This window comes from Xiphophorus maculatus, chromosome 24 (assembly GCF_002775205.1).
Source record: "Xiphophorus maculatus strain JP 163 A chromosome 24, X_maculatus-5.0-male, whole genome shotgun sequence".
In the NCBI taxonomy this organism is placed as follows: domain Eukaryota; kingdom Metazoa; phylum Chordata; class Actinopteri; order Cyprinodontiformes; family Poeciliidae; genus Xiphophorus; species Xiphophorus maculatus.
Window position 1 is genome coordinate 5015017 of NC_036466.1, and position 18432 is coordinate 5033448.

Below are 18432 nucleotides of genomic sequence, written 5' to 3' on the forward strand. Positions count from 1 at the left end.
TGTTTTCTAATCTGTCCTGGAAAAAACACGTAGAATGTGACTTAATGAATCATGTGTTCAACGATCAAACGTGTTGTTTAATTGTAAGATTCAGGTACAGCAATGCAAAGTCATTTTTGGCACCTTATAGCAGCACGAATCACTCTAGTGGCCCCTAAATTCCAGCTTTAAAGCTACATAGTTACATTTTTTGCAGGCATAATTCAATCTTTTTCAGAGTTGTTGAAGATGCTGATGGTTATGGGCGGCAAGAACCTCCTCTAGCAGTCTGTATTACAGCGGTTCTGAAGAGGATTGAAGGCAATCGCATTGGTAAAAACATAGTTGTAAAATCTTTTTAGTTTAAAGAGAACAAGCAGTCCATTTTTTCATACTTTTTTATTTGAGGTGCAACTGTCTAGTGCAATCGAAATGTCACATTTGTGATGGACTTGAAGGAACATGCACAACTCACGGACATAATTCTGCCGGCGCATTTTTTTTTTCCTTTCCTCGCGACAAGTGTCACATTATTGTGTTCAGCGCTCCAGTCGCACGACGAGCAACTTACACACTTGGCTGTACAAAAAGAAGGGAAAACAATTATTTAAAGAAAAACAAACAAAAAAAACAACCAACAACTACACATGTCCCCAAAATCAAATGGTGAGAGAGTCCAGATCATTTGAGCGAGTGAGTTTGATGCAACAGCAGAGAGGAGAGGTTCACGTGTCACTGCAGAAGAGACAGCATCTTAGTGTGGAGGTAAAAAACAAAAAAATCCTCTTCTATTCCCACCCTGAGTTCAGACATCACAGATAGTTTAAAACCTGGTGAAACCATAGATAGATATATATACACAAACATGAAACATAGAAAAGCCTCTATATATGTATCTATGGTTAGAAACCAGGCACTTGGCAGAGTTGAACTGGAAATATTTAGTCTGTACAAAGTTACCTACGAACAGTCTTGTCCTATTTATTCACCTGTTATTTATTTTAACATTAATTACATCAGCAAGAGCAAAACAAAAAAAAAAACCACAAAGAAAAAGCACATCTGTATAATCTGTCCATGTTGAAATAAAAGCGGCCTCATTCCATGTTCCTCCGCTCGCAGTCCTCCAGGTTGTCTGAGTGAAGCACAGATGGCTCAGGTTGGGTGGCTAATGTTCACGCTGTGTCCTCCCCTCGTTTATCACCGGGACGACAAAGACGATTGTCTGAAGCAGGCCGTAAAAGACGAAGCGGGGACGCGCACACACACACACACACACACACATACTCACCCACTGTGGCACAACTCTAGAGTTTTTTAGTTAAATTAAATGTGCAACAAAAGAGTTTTCAGGTGAAGCCTCCAAATGACCTCAGGGTCAGTCTTTTAATGCTAATGTCCGTTCACAGTAAGTCAGCCTTCCTCCTCCTCCTCCTCAGCTTCTGTCTTCCATCACCCCTGTCCTTCATCCTGGGAGAGGTGGGGCGGGGTTCTTTCCAGTGTGGGCCTTCTGTGTTATCCTGATGTGCCGGAGTTCTGTGCGGAGGGGAGGACCTGCGTGGGTCCGGATGGGGGCAGAGCCTGGGCAGCACCGGTTGGGGATCCGCCCGTCTGGACCTGGGCCTGGAACTGAGCCATCTGCTCGGGGCTGGCCAGCGTCTTCAGCAGGTTGTTCTCCTGCTCCAGCTGCGTGTTGCGCTCCATCAGCTCTTTGATCTGCTCCTTCAGCACCTCCACCTCCTCGCGGACGGCGTACATCAAGTGGCTCTTCACCAAGTCCTGACGGAGATGCAAACACGCTTCAGTCAGACACTTTTGACAGGTGTGTAGGAAACAAACACAAAGTGGCGTCCAGGTGTGCCTCAGAAATCAGCCCCTTTGCTTTATTACTCAGCCTTTCATACAAATTACACATCCTCATTATTTCACATTAAAGCCCCTGCCATGAACAATTTGTATTGTTCTGCATAAAATGCAGAACTTTTAACACAACAGAATCTCTCATGTGGTATTTCTGACTGAAATAAATTATTTTAAGCCTGATTCTAGCCATTTGTTATAAGTTGGATTAAGGTTAATGTGTATTTAAAAACGTAACATTGAATTTTATAAAAAAGGATTTCTCAGGGTGCACCGATTGCAGCTTTCTGGCCAGTCTTTAAAAATCCTGGCCTGCCAATTCTGATTTTGGCCTAAACTGATTTTTCTTTTGTGCGAGATGTTGACTATTGCTAACTACAAATACGCACGCATGACATGGTGGGCCGTTCTGTTGGTCACACCTCTCACAGCAGAAAAGTGGAGGACAATTTAATTTCTAGACATTTGCAGAGGTAGACAACGGATGGATTCGATGGATTCATATGCAAGTATCGGCTGATCCCTGGTCATGAAGAGCATTGGGTTTGATTTATCAGTGCACGCTTAAATTTTTCATTATTAATCAGAAATCTCACCATCCTCGTGTAGAACATTTCTGGCTTAGATCCTGAAGCATATTCATAGGCTAGAGCGATCCGGTCAAAACCCCTTAACTGTCATGAGGACAGCAGTGACCCATTAGATAACATGTAAATATTTTGGAGATGACATCTAAGGGGTTAAAGTCCTGATTCTTTAAGAATCTAATTTTATTTCTCTAACTACAACTTTAATACACATGCACACCGCACTTTTCAGAATTCTATTTGGTTAAAAAGTTTGAAAATCAGGATGAGTTTTTTCTTCTACTTGATAATTCTGCCCCTTGTAGTTAAAATGGGATAAACATGTGAAGAAATATTAGCGGTACGAATAATATGTTCATATTATTGCTAAGTTAAGTTAAGTTTTAAAATCAAAATAAAGGAGATTTACTGGCTGACTACATCATTTGATCATCATAATTGACCTTATTTAGTTCCTGCAGATCACAGAACTATGATATTATCAATGTGTTTTATGAAGATTAAAACAAAATAAAACAGCGTTCCAGATTATTGTCATGATGACCTAAGTAGCAGCGGGATTTTTTTGAATAATCTCAGCATCCTCTCCTCTGTGGACCCCCACCCCTCCTGCCTCCTCCTCAGCCGCGGAACAAAATGTTCCTGCATCGGGTTGGGAGGAGCCAACTGGCTGCCGAGTTATTTATACAGCATGGAGGGGAGGCTGCGGCTTGCCTGGCAACACTGGAGGAGAGCAGGGCTGTGCGTGAGAAACAGGAGGGAGTCTCCAGCCTGGCCCACACTGAGCTCCAAACCAGGAAAAGTCCAGGCAGGTGCAGAAACAAGCTGAAGATATTAAAAGCACAGAAGCCCCCCAAAAGAAAACCAGCTCACTGAACCGTAAACAGGCCAGAATCCAGTGGCAGCATCTCCCTGCATCACTGGACGGGGTTATATAACACTCATGCAGACAGAACGGCCAGCTTACCATCGCCTGCTCGATCTTGTTGTCGATGGCCACCACACTCGCCCCTGAGGAGCTGCGAGAGAAACAGAGAGCAAACGAGAATGATGCAACGGCGGCTGAGCACTGCGGGAAGAACTGAGTCTGATCTTAGCAAGCAGAGTCCTGATTGGCTGCTACTTTTTAAAATAAAATCTCTGCTTCTATGAGTGAATTTATTTCAATGGGGTTGGGCAAAAAGAAGTCATTCATTTCAGAAATCTGATCCATAACAAGCATATTAATGCAGCAGAGCCAGTGCGACAGACATTACCTATTATCAACTGTGACTGTAGCACTTTCCTTTCCAAGCACAGAGGACAGAAACGAGATAGAGAAATTCCTCAGCTGACAAACACCAAGGTCCATCGCCACCGTGTAGCATTGGGAATTCATGCTATCCCACCCATTTAAAAGCCCCGGAGGCGGCAGGGCGGCAGGAAGAACCGGGAGTCCAGCGGTAGAAAAGTAGAAAAAAGGCGCATTATTTCTTATTTCAGCCCCCCAGCGTCGCACCTCCGGGGCGGCTGGCTCAGCTGCAGCCGGGACAGAGCACACAAAAGACTGAAGCGACGGGTTGCTGCCGCTCTCAGCTCGGCTCCCTCTCCGGGTAATTCATGCGGCAAAACAACGCATGCAGCTTCGTGATTGGATGAGAGGGGGGGAGCTAATTAACATAATATATGTGCAACACAGACACTCCCACGTGTCGGCCTGGGGAAGAAGTTGCTCATTGTAATAATATATGTGCCATCTCTCCACCTGCTTTACAGAGAAAAACAAGCTGCTGAATCACTAAAGCAAAAACTGGACACATTATGTCTCCTTCATATTGGCTTTGTTCTTCTCTCAGTCTTATCTACTGGTTTTATCCCCAAATACAAAAAAAAAGTTTGTACTACAACGTCCGCAGGTGTAGCGATGTCTCCCCCTGCTGGCAGTAAGTTTTAACAACAAAGAGCTGGGATTACACAGACTTTCATCTTATTTAACAGAGTTTCTACACATTTTTGGCTTCTGGACTCCGTTAAACAGACTCTAAATTCTCTTTTAAAAGAATAAATCAAATGTCTTAATATCAAGGCAGATTTCTGTATAGTGCTCAGGCCTTCAACATGAAACTGGCAGGAAAAATACTGAAAAATTTGCATATTACTTATTTGTGGTTCAGTATTCAGATTTTTTCTGTAGAAGGTAACTCCAAATTATTTGCATAAAATGATCTTATAACTGCAGCTTACGGAGGCTTGTCAGGCTAAATCGGTTTAAGGAGGTGGGGGAGTTTCTCAAAGAGTGGATGGAGTCCCACACCTGGACTGAAAACCAGAACTGGACTGCTGCTTACTGGTCCAAAGTCTCAAAAATGTTTATCACTTGAAGAGATTTAAAACAGTAGACATGTCAGACGAATGTCTCCGAGTTGAGAGTCGACAGCTTGACCACGTTAAGGCGTGGATTGTTGGCGTTCCTATGGAAACGAGCCAAACAGCACACAAAGAGGAAGCGCGTTTTGTGTGCGCAGCTGGAGTTGAAACGAAGAGTCAAACTGAAACCGTCCCGCCCCTTTTTTTCACCCCTCACCACAAACACACGTCAACATTCAGGCAGAGTGGGCATCTTAGCAACTGGTCATTCATGCATTTCGTAAACTTTGATTCACGTCCGAGCTCACTTCAACCACCTGCTCCTGATTAAAGCACCTTGTTGAGTTTAATCTGTCCGTAACCATTCAGGTAGAGGCCAAACCTTCGAAGACTGTCTGCTTTATGACTTTACCACGACACGGCTACAAAACCCAGCCAGATATAGACGGGCTACTTCCCAAGCATACATTCATACTCCTCGGTCTTTGCATACTGTGCACATTTATACTGCAAGAAAAATCGAAGCCACGTGATTGAGTGATGAGGGTTGAGTCTCATGAAATCAGTCTAAAGCTATAGGATAACACTTTTCATAAACCTGAAGGTGTTTTTTAGGAGGACTTTATATTCTAGAACACAACTTAGAAGTCACGATCGTGAAAAAAGTGACATATTAAAACCCTTCTTGTTTTACAATCAGTTGCAGAACATAGAAAACAGCATACGGAAACCAATAAATCAGCTCGATTTCCTTAATTATGGGCGATCTGCCAATTCTTACACAAGAAGCCGATCTTATCTGCCTTATCAGCCACTGTCTCCTTTTGCTCTGCAGTAAGAGAGGACTGACTGACGAGTCACTTCACAGTTAACAATAGTCACCATACAACTCTGGAAAAAATTGAGATACCACTGCAAAATCATCAGTTCTCTGATTTTACTCTTTATAAGAATGTGTCTGAGTAAAATGAACGTTATTCTTTTATTCTATTAACTACTGACAACATGTCTCTGATATTCCAAGCAAAAATTTGTTACTTGTAGAAAATGAGAAATGGTCAAAATAACGAAAAAGATGCAGCGCTTTCAGACCTCAAATAATGCAAAGAAAACAAGTTCACATTCATTTAAAAGCAGCAATACTGTTGTTTTAACTCTGGAAGACTTCAGAAATCAACATTTGGTGAAATAACCATGAGGTTTCCTTAAAATTCCAATAAAAGTCAACTAAAGTTTGTGGTTTTAATATGACACAATCTAAAGAAGTGAATACTTTTTGAAGCCACTGTACTTCCATAGAGATGGTTTGAAAATAAAAAGGAATGATTTGATGTTCCCTGTTGAGATGAGATATAAGATTTATTTAGCTAACCTCAAAGAGGGTTTGCGATGTCCAAAGGAACTAAAAACGTCCGCTGCATTCCTCTAAAAGAAGCAGCTATGTTTTATTCTACTGTGGATGGAGGTAAAATACGGAATAAAAAGAATGTGTAGGAATATGGGGTTCATGTTAACATGCACATGAAGTTTGGGACTTTTTAGAGTGTGCTTAGAGATAAATGAATCGTTTGCAGAACTCAATTCTTATCTATGACAGTTGTGATTAATTGGTGCAACTGAACTTGCAGAAAAATCATTTCAATCGCAAATTTCACACACTCAAAGAAAACATGCGGAACATGTGCAGAAACAAGAACCGAGTGTGCTGGAAGGCAGCCCTCCAGGCCTGGATCATGCAGAGCGGATGGATGTGCATCTCTTGTTGCAGACGCAGGCGGGCGTTGCATCAAAGGGCTGCAGGGAACTTTAATACAAACGTTTCTGCTTAGATTCCAGCAGCGTAATAAAAACCGCCATGGTTACCTCTTCAGATGCTTCTCAAGCTCCCAGAAGAGCAGCTTAAGGGCCCGGGCGTCCTGGCCCTGCGCTGCTGTTCCTGCTGCCACCGCCGGCCCCTTCTCTCTCATTGATGCTCACGAAATCACAACACAGGACCTAAGCACCTCCCACCACCAACTCACCACCAAAACCGACCGCAGTACCACCGCTGCGCCCTTCGGCCCCTCACCCCTGGCTCCCCCTGAAAGCTGAAGGAGCTTCACATTGGGGAGCCTGAGCAACAATAGAACCCAGGATGGATGAGGAAGAGAGAAAGAGGAGTAAGTGTGTGTGTGTGTGTGTGTGTGTGTGTGTGTGTGTGTGTGTGTGTACAGGGGGAGCTCATGTTTGTGTGAGTCTGGACATATGTAGACTGTAAGATGATTGGGTGAGCAGAGAGGAGACCTAGGCAGTGATGTCAGCTTTCTTCCTGCTGTTACATAAACTGTCAGCAGAGATTAGACAGATCCGCCCAATAGGATGTTCCACTGTTGACTACGTCGCCCATTAGCCCGCTGGCTGCCTCAGAAGAATGCCTCCACCCGCTGAAACAAACTTTAATGTCCCCAGCATCCTCCACACACTAAAAGACCTCCAACAGATTCATAGATTCCCCATCAGGAGTTCCGTAGGTCCTCCTGTTGTCGGTGAGCTGAGCAGCATCCAAAGATGGCGACCTAGCTCAGGGTGCAACAAAATGGTGGCAAGCGAGAGGCGCCCAACTACTAAAAGGGGCCAGTGTTGACAATTAACCTCATTAAGTGAAGGTTACGTATTCTTTTCTTCACTGTAAACGCCCACAACAGGCGCTCCAAGTGTTCATATTGAATGTTACTGTCAGGTCGCATTTAGTCAACCTGGCTGAAACCAACATGTCTGTACACATTGTACTAGCAGGTCTGGGGTCAGTTTGCACATGCTCACTAAAGTAAAAAAGGAGGGGAAGCCTTCGCTCTGTTTGCTTTCAGCCAATCGCTGAACAGAGACGGTTTGCTCAATGATGACGGAACGCTATGCGTCATAACTTCACATGCGGCACACTTGGTTTTGTTCAGAGTGACCCATATATTACATGAGCAAATTATTACAGCATATTGCATAAAAACCCTGGACTCTGTAAGATAACAAGTGGTGGCAAACAGATGATTTTGCACCCTTTTAGGAGTTATTTTGGGGGTTGGGGTAAACAAAATGATAAAGTTAACATTTTTACATTTTAAAAGACTAAAACATTGGTTTCCTAGCGTAAAATTTAATAGCAACATTATTCCTGGACATTTCTTGCATTTGCTTAAAATAAGAGAAAGAAAAAACAGAGCCAATCATTTAAAATTGACTTTAAATTTAAAAACAATTTAAAAACAATTTATGACTACCGACCAAAATCTATTTTTCTCTGATTTTTCAATGGAGCGCATCTAAAATATTTGGGGAAAATTTGCCTGTTCACCAAATTTTTTTTGCCGAGCGTATCTAACATATTTGGGAAGCTGAAACACCTTTGCGCAATTCTACTTGATGTTTGGCGCTTCCAAAGTAGCCAATCCAAGAAGACTGCTCATTGTCCTGGGCACTGATTGGCTGTGGTCCCAAAAGCAGAGATATGGCAGACGGTGGATGTTAGCTTCTGTAGCAGAGCTAAGGCGGTTTTGAGTGTGTTTATTGATGTATATTTGGTGTTTGAACTTTTAAAGTAGCTTGTTATGAGTTTTAGAGGCTATGTCAAGTATTCGTGGTTTTCAAATAAAGGATATGTTGGCAGTCTTCTGGAAACTTACAGAACACACACAGACTGCTAATACTTGCTCAGAACTAAAAAGCCTGAACAAATATGATGAAAGCTGTTAAGTTATAGTTCTAAAATTAAACACTGCAATCATTTAAAATCGGCATCAGTAGTTTTTAAAGAATCTCTGTTCAGTGTTTTGCTTTTAAACACTCAGGAAAACCTACACAAATTGTGTAGGGAAACATTGTGCTGGAGAACCTTTCTGCTACACCCAGACGGGCTTACATAAGGATGGAAGTGAAGCAGCATTTAGGATCGAGATAATGTGGAGTGAAGAAACAAAGGGAAACAAAACGGAGTTAAAAATATGTTTCCTTTTAAAACAAGGAGGGAAAATTGAGAAGTAGACACCAATGTTTACAGAAAACCTCCAAGACTGCTTTTTTCCCCCCTAAATGTATATTCTGTGTTTTGTTTTACTCACATCCTTTTTTTCTTTCCATCAGTTTGCACGCAGTGATGTGATTCGCCGGTTTCCCTCCACATCACTTCTTCTTTAGCAGTCAGGAGGCACGGGCTTGTCCATGTCTGCACGGGCCTGTGCATCCTGTTTGTGTGCTTTTTGCATCACTTAATGTGTGTAGGCCGGAATAATCCGGTTTAGGCCTCGAACTGTGGCAGGGAATCAACGGCGATTACACACGCAGGAATTTTTTTTTTTTTTTTACTGTCTGAATTTGGGGAGTTAGAAGGTTCAAAATTCCATGTTTGCGGAGGTGTAATTATTTGATCATTTTCTGGCTCTGGTTCCAGAGTGCGGCAGAGAGCCGACGTTGGGTTAGACAGCTTCATGCCTGCTTGTGGTGGAGGATAATTCCCCTTGATTTTTGCTCAGACACAGACAAAACAAAGAGGAAGGAACGCCCTAAAACCCGGCCAGGTCTCACATCATCACCGGCCTTGAGGGCCGAAGCTCTTTGGAGCGCGAGTAAAACGCTCCGCCATGCACGCAATGCCTTACATAACCAGCTTCTGGAGCATATGAACCGTGAAAGGAGAAGGCACAGAACGACGCGGCTCCAAATATTAAAGAATCTCATACACCATGGAGAAACAGATGGAACTAAACCCCGCAGAATACCCAGCTAACCTCCAAATCCAATCTATACTTGACATTTAAAAGGAGCCTAAATTTGCTCCTGCTTTAAAATGAATATTTTACAAGCAAGTATTACACAACAGCCTGATAACACGAGACGTCACTCGCAGTCACATGAAGCTTTCGGGGGGTTTCAATGAAAGCAGAGCCAGAAAAGCTGCCAGTCTAAACAGTGAGAATGTTCACAGCGGAGGTGGAGGAACTTTGCTTGAGGCTCTCTGCAGCGTGCCGCTTCATGTGGCGATCTGACTCTCACAACCAGCTTCAGTTACTTTTCCAGATATCCACGTTATTCCTGGCAGGCCAAACTGTACAACAGCCTTTTTAAACAACAGCGTTAAGAAGCTGTGGTTTCACAACTGGAAAATTTTTCCCATTATGTGGCTTCTGCGAGTTCAAACACTCTAATAAAAGTTCAAAAAATGAGGCAGTGGCCCCATCCATCCGGTCATGTTGATTTAGTTTGTTTGCAAAACAGACATGCAGCTTTTTCTTGGAAAGTTATGGGCTGGAAATTAAAAATTTTGAATATTTAAAATATTCGAAATGCAAAAACAAGCAAAAAAAAAAAAAAAAAGTGCAGCTTGGGAATCTGAAATACCTTGATGCAATGCAACTTGATGTGCAATTGGCTGGCTTTTCTTTTCCTTGGCACTGATTGGTTGTATCCCGGTAGGTAGTGCTAACCAAGACTGTGCATTTTAAGGCATATTTGATGTTTGAACCACAGAGGACCTTATTCGAAACCACACACACACAAGAAAAGCTAAATTCTGTTACTCTAATACTTTAGACCTCCTCTAAAAACCCATAACTGCCTATTTTAATAGTTCAAACACAAAACATACATCAGTGGAAACTGTCGTAGCACTGCCACAAAAGCTAACATCTACAGTTTCCTTATCTCTGCCCTTAGAGGTTACAACAAATCAAAAATAAATGGCGCTGATGCCATTTATTTGGCTGCTTCTCGAGCTGTGGCTTCTTTCAAATATTTTGGATATACTCACCAGTGCAAAAATATGCGATTGGCAGATATTCTGTAAATAACTTGGGAATCATATTCTGCAGAAACTCTAACAAATACTGAACCGTGAAAAGGAGGGGTCTACTGCATGAACTTGGGCAACTAGAAGATTTTTTTTTTTTACAGGGGATTTCAAGTAGAGGTGGCGGGAAAAAAACCCGATTTTTTTTAGTGAATCAATATTTTTAATCCTGGGAATTCTGAATCGATTCAAAATGCTAAAAAAAAAATTATTTTAAAATGTGTTTAAGTTGCACCTTTAAACTGTGGGTCATAGGAGTAAAGTAATAAAGACTCTACAACATTCCTCGTTAAAGTCATAGTCTCCCCAGTGAAACAACTGAGCGTTTTACCAGTCTGGAAATTACAACGACAAAACAATAAAAACGTTCACTGTTTCTTGGGGGGGGCGGGTTTTGAAAACCCCTTTTGATTTCAGTTTATCTATATACTATGTGACACTAATGTAACTTACTTTCATTATACAACAAGAATATTTCAATTCTCAAGAAGCAGTTTCAAAGTGAGAATTATTTGGATGTTATACAGGAGAGGGTTAACAAAACGCTGTGGTGTTTTTTTTTTTTTGTCGCATAAAATAAACATTAGAATTCCAAATATCTGCTCCAAAATGAATAATGAGGGAAATGCATTTCTCAAAATATATTAAGTAAAGACAATTAAATGAAAAAAATATACATATTTTAAGATGTATATCTTAAAATATGCTAATGCAGCAAATCTGGTCCGTACAGATAAACAGTGTCCAGTCTTTTGGTTTGTTTGGAGATGAAACTCCAGAGACGCGACTGTGAAACTGCAAAAATACGCATCGCTGCACGAGAGCACAAGGCAAGCGAACGTGACGCACGGCTACTTGGCTATCGGCTTCGCTCAAAGCGTCCTCTGCAGCCAGAAGCTGCTGAAGCTGGGCTGTGGCTGGAAGAGCAAAGCGCACAGTTTTAATTGGAGGATGTTAACCTGCAGTGATGAAAGATCAGAACACCATGCAACAACCTTGTCAAATCTTTAACTAGGTGGGAGAATCAACGTCCCACAGTCCACTGTAAGCAGCGGCTTCGTCTTCCTCACGGAGAACGTTCCATTCCCTCGCTGCTTTGTCATTCACAGATTGCGTGCAAAGAGGACGTTTCTACTTTGCCACAGGGCTTGTTTAAGGTCAGTGATTTCAAAGCACATTAAACAGCTGTCACCCAGGGGGAAGATTTATGAGCGCCTGCTGCCATCTAGTGGGGGAAACACAGCTATGACAGCTGGAGAGGTCGGAGAGTTTGTGTCAGGCAGAATAAACGTGTCAAATCTGTTTAAGAGATAACTCAACAATTTGACTCATTGCTGTGAGACAGCAAGAACATGAGAGGCAATAAAAAAAAGGATTCACTAAGTGTTTGCCTCTTTAGTGTTGGTATTATCAACTTAAGCCGCTAAACTCCTGGCTTATGAAGAGAGGCACGTTTAAAAAAAAATAAAAAATCAGCTGTCAGATCTGGAAATCAAGCCAGAAAAAAAAAATCAAATAAAAAATTCAGGCGTGTCTGTGTTAGCAACGCGTAAATCATGAGTCAGTAACCACACAACCTCAGGGCCATTGTCTGTTTATGATAAATCATCATCTTAAGAATGAGCCGTGTGTACTTGCAGGATCAGGGTCTCTGCAAACCCAGAAAGAGATTATTTAATGTTATTTAACGATAGCCAAATCCGACCAGCAGTGAACAATCAGAAGGCACAATGTGGAGAGTCTAACATCTTCGGGTTCAGATTCATAACGACTTCCAACATTCCTCATTAAAGAAAAAGCAAAAAAGGGGCAATCTTTGGAAGAAATGCTGCTTTAACAAGAGCCTTTTGGCATAAAATAACAGTAAACTGAAGCTGCAGCTTTTACAGCCCCAAAAGGGTGAAGTCATATGTGTAAATACGACCCATAAATCGCAATACACCCAACAATGAAGTTGTGGTACTGCTGCTTTTCTAACAAACCACCCCTTTGTTAAAATAATCCTGGAAACACCGCAAGCCAAGATGGAAGTTTATGCTAGCAACTGCCAATTAAGGGCGTTAGCTGAAGATCTGCACAATGCTGCCTTTTGATTTAGGTTTCCAACTAGTTTCTACAAAGCAGGCTGTCCAAAGAACCGATGAGATTTCTTCTTTGCAAGAAGCACTTTTGATGTGACCCAAACTGTTCCTGTGCACCAAACATCTACCCCGGAGTAACACACCCAGACATGAAAAGATACCGCTGCTTTACTGCCCAGGGAAGCACAACTGCCAACTGAAAGCACTAATTAATACCACTGTCTTTTTAATAACTTACTGAAAGCAGGTTGTATTGTACGGGCCAGATCCTGCAGGAAGGACACTGCTGGTTCAATGCTTGAAAAATAATTCTTCAACCGATTACAGTCTTTTTTTTTAACTATTATTTTAAGAAGCATTTCTGATTCTCATCCCAAGTACAGGTAATTTGAATTTGAAAGACAGAAATTGCATTGCAATTTCTTGTGGATGGAAATGGAGTAATTAAAACCAATCAATAATTAAAGCACATTTCTGTGTGCTGGCATTTTTCTGGACCGCTCTATGTCAGAAATCAATTTCAAAACTTTGAATCCATCATGCAATTTAATTAAATCAATATCTATATGTGATAGTTGAAATTTAATTCAAATAAATCAATTACATATTTATTACATCACTAAAATAATAATATAAATATACACAAATGTAAAATGGTAGAAATACTCAACTTAAATCTAAAACCGTGTTGAAAATCATAATTACAGTGGATCACAAAAGTGAGTGCACCCCTTCACATTTCTGAAGATATTTAAGTATTTCTTTTCATGGGACAATACTGGCAAAATGACACTTTAACACAATAAAAAGTTCTCTGTGTGCAGCTTGCATAACAGTGTAAATTTATTCTTCCCTCAAAATAACTATATACAGCCATTAATGTCTAAACCACCGGAAACAAAAGTGAGTACACCTCTAAGAGACTACACCCCTAAATGTCCAAATTGAGCACTGCTTGTCAATTTGCTCAATTCCCTCCAAAATGTCATGTGACTAATTAGTGTTACTAGGTCTAAGGTGTGCATAGGGAGTAGGTGTGTTAAATTTTTAGTACAGCTCTCACACTTGTCACTGAAAGTTCCAACATGGCACCTCATGGCAAAGAACTCTCTGAGGATCTTAAAAGTCGAATTGTTGTGCTACATGAAGAAGGCCAAGGCTACAAGAGGATTGCTAACACCCTGAAACTGAGCTGCAGCACAGTGGCCAAGATCATTCAGCTTTCTAAAAGAGGGGGGTCCACTCAGAACAGATCTTGCGTTGGTCATCTAAAGAAGCTCAGTGCACGTGCTTCTTTGGATGAGAAAACATCCAAATGCTGTCTTTGAAAGATAGCTGCAGGAGTGCTGTCAGCATTGCTGCAGAGATTAAAGACGTGGAGGGTCAGCCTGTCGGTGCTCGGACCATACGCCGCACACTACATCAGATCGGTCTGCATGGCTGTCACCCCAGACTTCAGCCTCTTCTGAAGTCTGCACACAAGAAAGCCTGAAAACAGTTTGCTGATGACATGTCAACAAAGGACATGGATTACTGGATCCAGGTCCTATGGTCTGACGAGACCAAGATGAGTGTTTTTGGTTCAGATGGTCTCAAGCATGTGTGGCAGCTATCAGGTGAGGAGTACAAAGATAAGTGTGCGATGCCTACAGTCAAGCATCGTGGTGGGAAAATGCCATGGCCTGAGGCTGTATGAGTGCAGCAGGTGTTGGGGAGTTACATTTCATCAACTCCAATCTGTACCATGAAATACTGAAGCAGAGCATAAGCTACACATTTTCAGTAAAAGCGCTAAATAAAAAATGTGCTTCGTTATTAGCGCAGTAGCAGAAGTGAGCCCACTAAAGGTTATTTCAATTAAAACAAGTAGCAACATTTTTTTTTTTATTGAAATCTAGCACAAGTAACACCATTTAGTAATTTTCTCTCACTCGCATTGATCATTAAATCACTAATTGATATTTTACAAATGGATCAAATCTCAGGGGAACAAGATTGTTTATTAGTAAAGCTATGTTATTTTATAGCTGTACTTTGGGAGTTTTGCTCATTTTAAGTGTGCTCGTCTATTTAAAAAGTCTTTGTATATTTAAGGATCAGTTTACGGTGCCTTGAGACCAGAGCTAAACTTGTTGATCTCATGCAAAATGCCACTTGTGGAAGAAAACTGACACATCCCCCCCGAATAGTCCAGCCTGTGACACACGGTGCTAAGAAAGCAAAGCAGCAACTGCAAATGAAATCTTTCCATCTGAACAAGGTTTTGTTTAACAGCAATAAAACAACTTTAATATATTGTTTCCTTGTAACTTGACAACCTTCTTTTTGCATTTAATGCTGCAATAAAACACATCCCAAAAGACTTGCAGCTGCAATTTCAGTAAAAACTGGTTCTGAGCTCGTTTTCCAGAAGCAGAACATAAATACATAGCAAATTTGTACTCATTTCTTTCATATAAAAATCCAAATAAAATATATTAACGCTTGTGGACGCAACACGAGAAAATACAAGACTGTGTTCATGCACGGGTGGAATTGTTTCTGTAAGAAGAGGATGGAAATGAAGCACTGAACAACAGTAAGACAATATGACCATAAACAAAGCAAACAGTCAGACTGAGACCGTCTGCTGCAGGACAGTGGCTGATTCATGTCCACAAACTGATGACAAACGCTTGTCCATATGCAAACATGGTCTCTCTGCAGCACATTCAATCAACTTTAAGCCTTCAGTTGCACGCTTTATCTTTGCAAAGCTAAAGAGTGCAAAGATCAGACATGAATCTCCTGTTCGACCGGACGCAGGAGGTTTACAAGCAGAGAAACAACTTGTGGCGTCTCTGACAGCTTTTCTCCAGGGAACCAATCCGGTTAGAGCGGTCCTGCGTTCTCACAGATTTCCCTCACCCTACATAACTCTTTAAGAGCCGGCAGGAATATATGGAAATAAACACAAAGACCCACTATTTCCCTGCGGTGGAACAGCTTGAACCTGAAAGAGACGCAAACAGTGGCTCTGAGAGAAAGCTGCGACAGATGGGGGAGTCTGACCAGGCCAGCGCTCTGACCCTGAACAGAAAACTGCAGGCAAATGACACTGGGTTAAATGCAAAATAAGCCCAATGTGTGATTAAAAACAAAACTGTTCTCTCACCTGTCGTCCTCTCCCTCTGCATGCTGGCTCCTGAAGCCTGCAGCAGCCAGGAAAGCTCTGGCTTCCACCGACATGCCCATCTGGCCCTCGGCGGCTCCCTCAGCGACCCCCAGCCTGGGCAGACCCAATAGACCCTGGTGCTGGATCAAGAGCTTCTGGGCGTACTCCAGGTCTGTGTTTTTGGCCAAGCTTCCTCCTCCAGGAACATGGGCGAGGTTCGCCCCGAGGGTGAGCAGCGGCTGCAGGTCGGCTTGCAGGGCGGTCAGTGGCTTGTAGGGGTTGCCTTGGAGGGCCACCGGGTGCTGGAGTTGTGTTTTTGGCAGAGGGTGGGGTTGAGGTTGAAGAGAAGCAAAAGCTGCGGGGGTTGGCGCGGAAACCTGGCCCAGAATTGGAGTGATGCTGACGGGATGCTGCAGTGGGATCCCTGGAACTGGAGCAGAGATCCCAGTATTCACATGTGGAAGCGGTGGCTGAACTTGCGTCTGAAAGGGAGCGGTTGGCTGGATGAAGTCAGGCTGTCTGACCCCTCCTGGGGGTGCAACCACTCCTGTGTGGAGCTGGGATGTGGGGTAACCTCCCTGGGGTTGTGGATCCACGGCGTAGGGTAACGGCTGGGGTGTTACAGGAGGAGGCAGAGACGCAGCTGCAGGTTTCTGCATGTACGTCGTCCCGGCAACCTCTTTGGAGGAAATGTAGCTCTGGGCAGTGGGCTGCGTCACCACCTGTGGACTGGTGAAGTCCTGGGTGGGAGCGTGGTACGGCTGCAGCGGGGCGGGAACAGCCGGACTCGCCCCGGCGTTTCCCGCCTCGGCCTCTATGGCCACATCTATGGCTCTGGCTGCCTCAGGCGGCGCTGGGTGAGCGACCTCCTTTTCGTAATACTCTGTGCACGTCCATCTTCCTTTGCGGAAGGGCTCCAAATTCGTGTCCAGTTTGACGACCCTGAAACGAGAGCCAGGGGCTGCCTGGCTGTGGCTGGGCTGGGCCACCTGCCCGCTTGCAGCGGTGTTGTCAGAACCAGCAGCAGAAACGTTAGAAGGTTTCACAATGTTTTGGACATTCGTAGCAGGAGCTGCAGGTCCAGCAGGTTTGGGGTTTTCCTGCACCAACGGCCTCTGGACCATAGCTGGACTGGAGCTGGCTACTGGTGCGACGGGAAGAGTTGTTAACGCTGGGTCAGACTGGTGATGGTGGGCCTGCTGGGGGTAGTATTGATGATGAACAGACCCATTCAACAAGGAGGACCCCTGAGCCACGTGGTGCAGCTGCAGAGGTTCATTAGGGGACACCAGTCCGGGAGTGTCCACCCCATGGAGACTGTTCAAGGTCTCATCTGAGGAGCTCCTCTCCGGGACTCCCGTGTCTGCAGGCCTGGATGCGGACACATCCAGCATCTCAGAGGAGGACAGGTCCTCCGTGTGGGACTCGTCCATGTCATCATAGCTCTCCGTGTCATCCGCCAGACTGTTGTTCCCACTGACGTTGATCTGGGCAGAGGTGACGCTGGTTATCTGGAAGCCGCTCTTCTTCTTCACCTGAGCTCCCAGCGCTTGGAGAGCCGGGGAGGAGGATCCAGCCTGCGCCGGGCTCGGGCTCTCCTCAGCGAGGTTACCTCCGACAGAAGAGGAGGGAGATCCGCCGGACGCGCTGCTGCTGCCTCTCCGGTAGTGGAAAGCGGCTTTGCGGGTAGCAGTCCCCGGGGGGTCCCCGGTGTAGTCCTGGTGGTGCATGTTTGCAGTGAGGCCAATGAAGTAGAGGGGTTGTCAGGCGATACTAAACAGCCTTGTGTGACAAGTCATATGATTTGCGTCCTCTACAATAAAATACAAATTTAGGAAGACGTTCAGAAATAAGCTCTGCGGTGAATATCCACTTCCTCCTGTCAAAACACGCATCGATCCATCATTTTAAATTAAAACCACTCTTTAAATGCTGCAACTAAAATAAAAAAGCACGACTTGTAGCTAGCTGCAGCTAGCTAGCAGCCATTAGCGCCTCCTGAACTTTGTATCTCCGTTTAGCTCCTATATTCAAACATTTAACTGATATACATGAGACAACTAAGCAAATTCAAAATAATAATATTTCATATTTTTAGTTGTCCTTTGAGAGCGGAGTCTGTTAGCCTGGCGTGTGTCGCAGGAAAACCTTCGCATCTATTCCCTTCCTCCGGGAGCCGACTAGTCTCGTCAAAATGGAAAGAAAAATAATCCCGAGTCGGTCACACAAGCCGTTTCCAGTTAGCAGAACATGGAGTCTGGGCAATATCCGTCTTTGTAGTGGTAGAAATTGCTGGGTGAGTCCATGTCAGCGCCGCTTTCAGCGTCCGTCCGTGTTTGCTGTATCATTGCCGGTGAGCTCTAGAAGCAGCAGCAACTGTAGGACCGCAAACATTGCCCATGCGCATGCGCGTGGAGCGTTCAGGTCCCAAAACTGGATCGAGTTTTTTTTATTATAAACCATTGTTTCAGCATTTTTTTCCCTAAATAACTTAATCAAATTTACCATTTGGCCACATTTCCACAAGATATAAGCATTTTCCTCAATTACAAATGGGAAAATACATCCCATTTCAACCCTAAAAGCTAATAAAAATACGTTAAAAAAATT

At 43.4% G+C, this 18432-nt stretch overlaps 1 protein-coding gene across 2 annotated transcripts; it reads right to left on the reverse strand.

Moving 5' to 3' along the window:
- Window positions 1-359: 359 nt before the first annotated feature.
- On the reverse strand, window positions 360-18205 carry LOC102232773 (TSC22 domain family protein 1-like). Of its 2 annotated transcripts, none has more exons than XM_005816162.3 (3): window positions 15823-18205; window positions 3394-3445; window positions 360-1758 (listed from the first exon to the last, which is right to left on the reverse strand). In XM_005816162.3, the coding sequence occupies exons 1-3, from the start codon at window positions 17550-17552 to the stop codon at window positions 1495-1497; spliced, it is 2046 nt and encodes a 681-aa protein (XP_005816219.3). In that variant the 5' UTR covers window positions 17553-18205; the 3' UTR covers window positions 360-1494. The 2 variants fall into 2 exon arrangements, with proteins under 2 accessions (XP_005816219.3, XP_023185343.1); XM_023329575.1 differs by lacking the exon at window positions 15823-18205 and adding an exon at window positions 3683-4011.
- Window positions 18206-18432: the final 227 nt, after the last annotated feature.